This window comes from Cariama cristata, unplaced genomic scaffold (assembly GCF_000690535.1).
Source record: "Cariama cristata isolate BGI_N322 unplaced genomic scaffold, ASM69053v1 scaffold13103, whole genome shotgun sequence".
NCBI lineage: Eukaryota > Metazoa > Chordata > Aves > Cariamiformes > Cariamidae > Cariama > Cariama cristata.
The window spans coordinates 7,536-8,451 of NW_009606702.1; the positions used below are offsets into that span (position 1 = coordinate 7,536).

The 916-nt window shown below is 59.2% G+C and overlaps 1 protein-coding gene across 1 annotated transcript in view; it reads left to right on the forward strand.

Moving 5' to 3' along the window:
• Positions 1-916, forward strand: part of LOC104158742 (stAR-related lipid transfer protein 13-like) — a gene marked incomplete at its 3' end in the record, with an annotated part of 5,531 nt that overhangs the window by 3,842 nt on the left and 773 nt on the right. The window contains exon 3 of the mRNA XM_009696470.1: positions 633-916. This exon is cut by the window's right edge and continues 391 nt beyond it. Coding sequence (XP_009694772.1) covers positions 633-916 — 284 coding nt within the window. The remainder of the gene's footprint in view (positions 1-632) is intronic.

Below are 916 nucleotides of genomic sequence, written 5' to 3' on the forward strand. Positions count from 1 at the left end.
GTGGGCTTGCGACCTGCAGCATCACCCCGGGGGCTTCGCTGAGCCTGGGCTCCAAGACCCCCGGCAGCACATCATCTCCAGGAGGAAACCTGGCCCCGGAGGGACGGGTGAAACCAGCCCGTGTGTCACAAACAGCAATTCATATTGGCATATTAATGAGAGAATTTTTATATTTCCCTTAATAATACATTTAAAATGCCTGCCAGCTTGGTGTTTAGCATATGGAAATCATTACTGGGTGTATCTCTGCTTGTTCTGACTGTCCGGATTTTGGCTTGGGAAGGGATTCTGCCCTGCTTCCCTCACTGAGCATCCCCATGTGTGGCCAGGGGTTTGCGGGGAGGCTCCCCAGGGATGTCCCGACTGCCTGTGAGCTACCCAGAGGTAGCCTGGAAGCAGCACCTTCCCTTCCCTGGTGCAGTATGGCCCTTGGGCATGGCAAAACGATGCCTGGAGCCCTCCGACGCCGAAGGGACTGGAGCTGGTTTAAGGGGGTGTGCATGTCACTTTCTTCCCCGCCTGTGGCCATGCCTTCCTCTGGAGTGCTTGTCCCACGAAAGTGGGGTGGGGGCACGTGCTGACCCTCCGCGACTCCAACTGATTGATCGTTCCCTGTTCTCAACCATTCACAGAATGAAGACTCCGAGGAGGAAGACCTGTGTGCCATCAGCGACCGGTGGGCTTTTCAGAGGGACAGCAAGAGGTGGTCCCGGGTGGGGTCTGTTGACGTCCTCTCCCAGGGCTCCGAGGTCCTGAGCTGCACCATGCGGCCGGTGTCCAGCCGCGAGAGTGTCCTCACGGACCTCAGCATCAACCCGGAGGCCGTGTCCCTGCACAGCAGTGGCAGCACGGGCGGCACGTTGGGCACTGGGGCTGCACCACCTGACCCCCCCTCCCCCATCTCTGCCACTGCCAT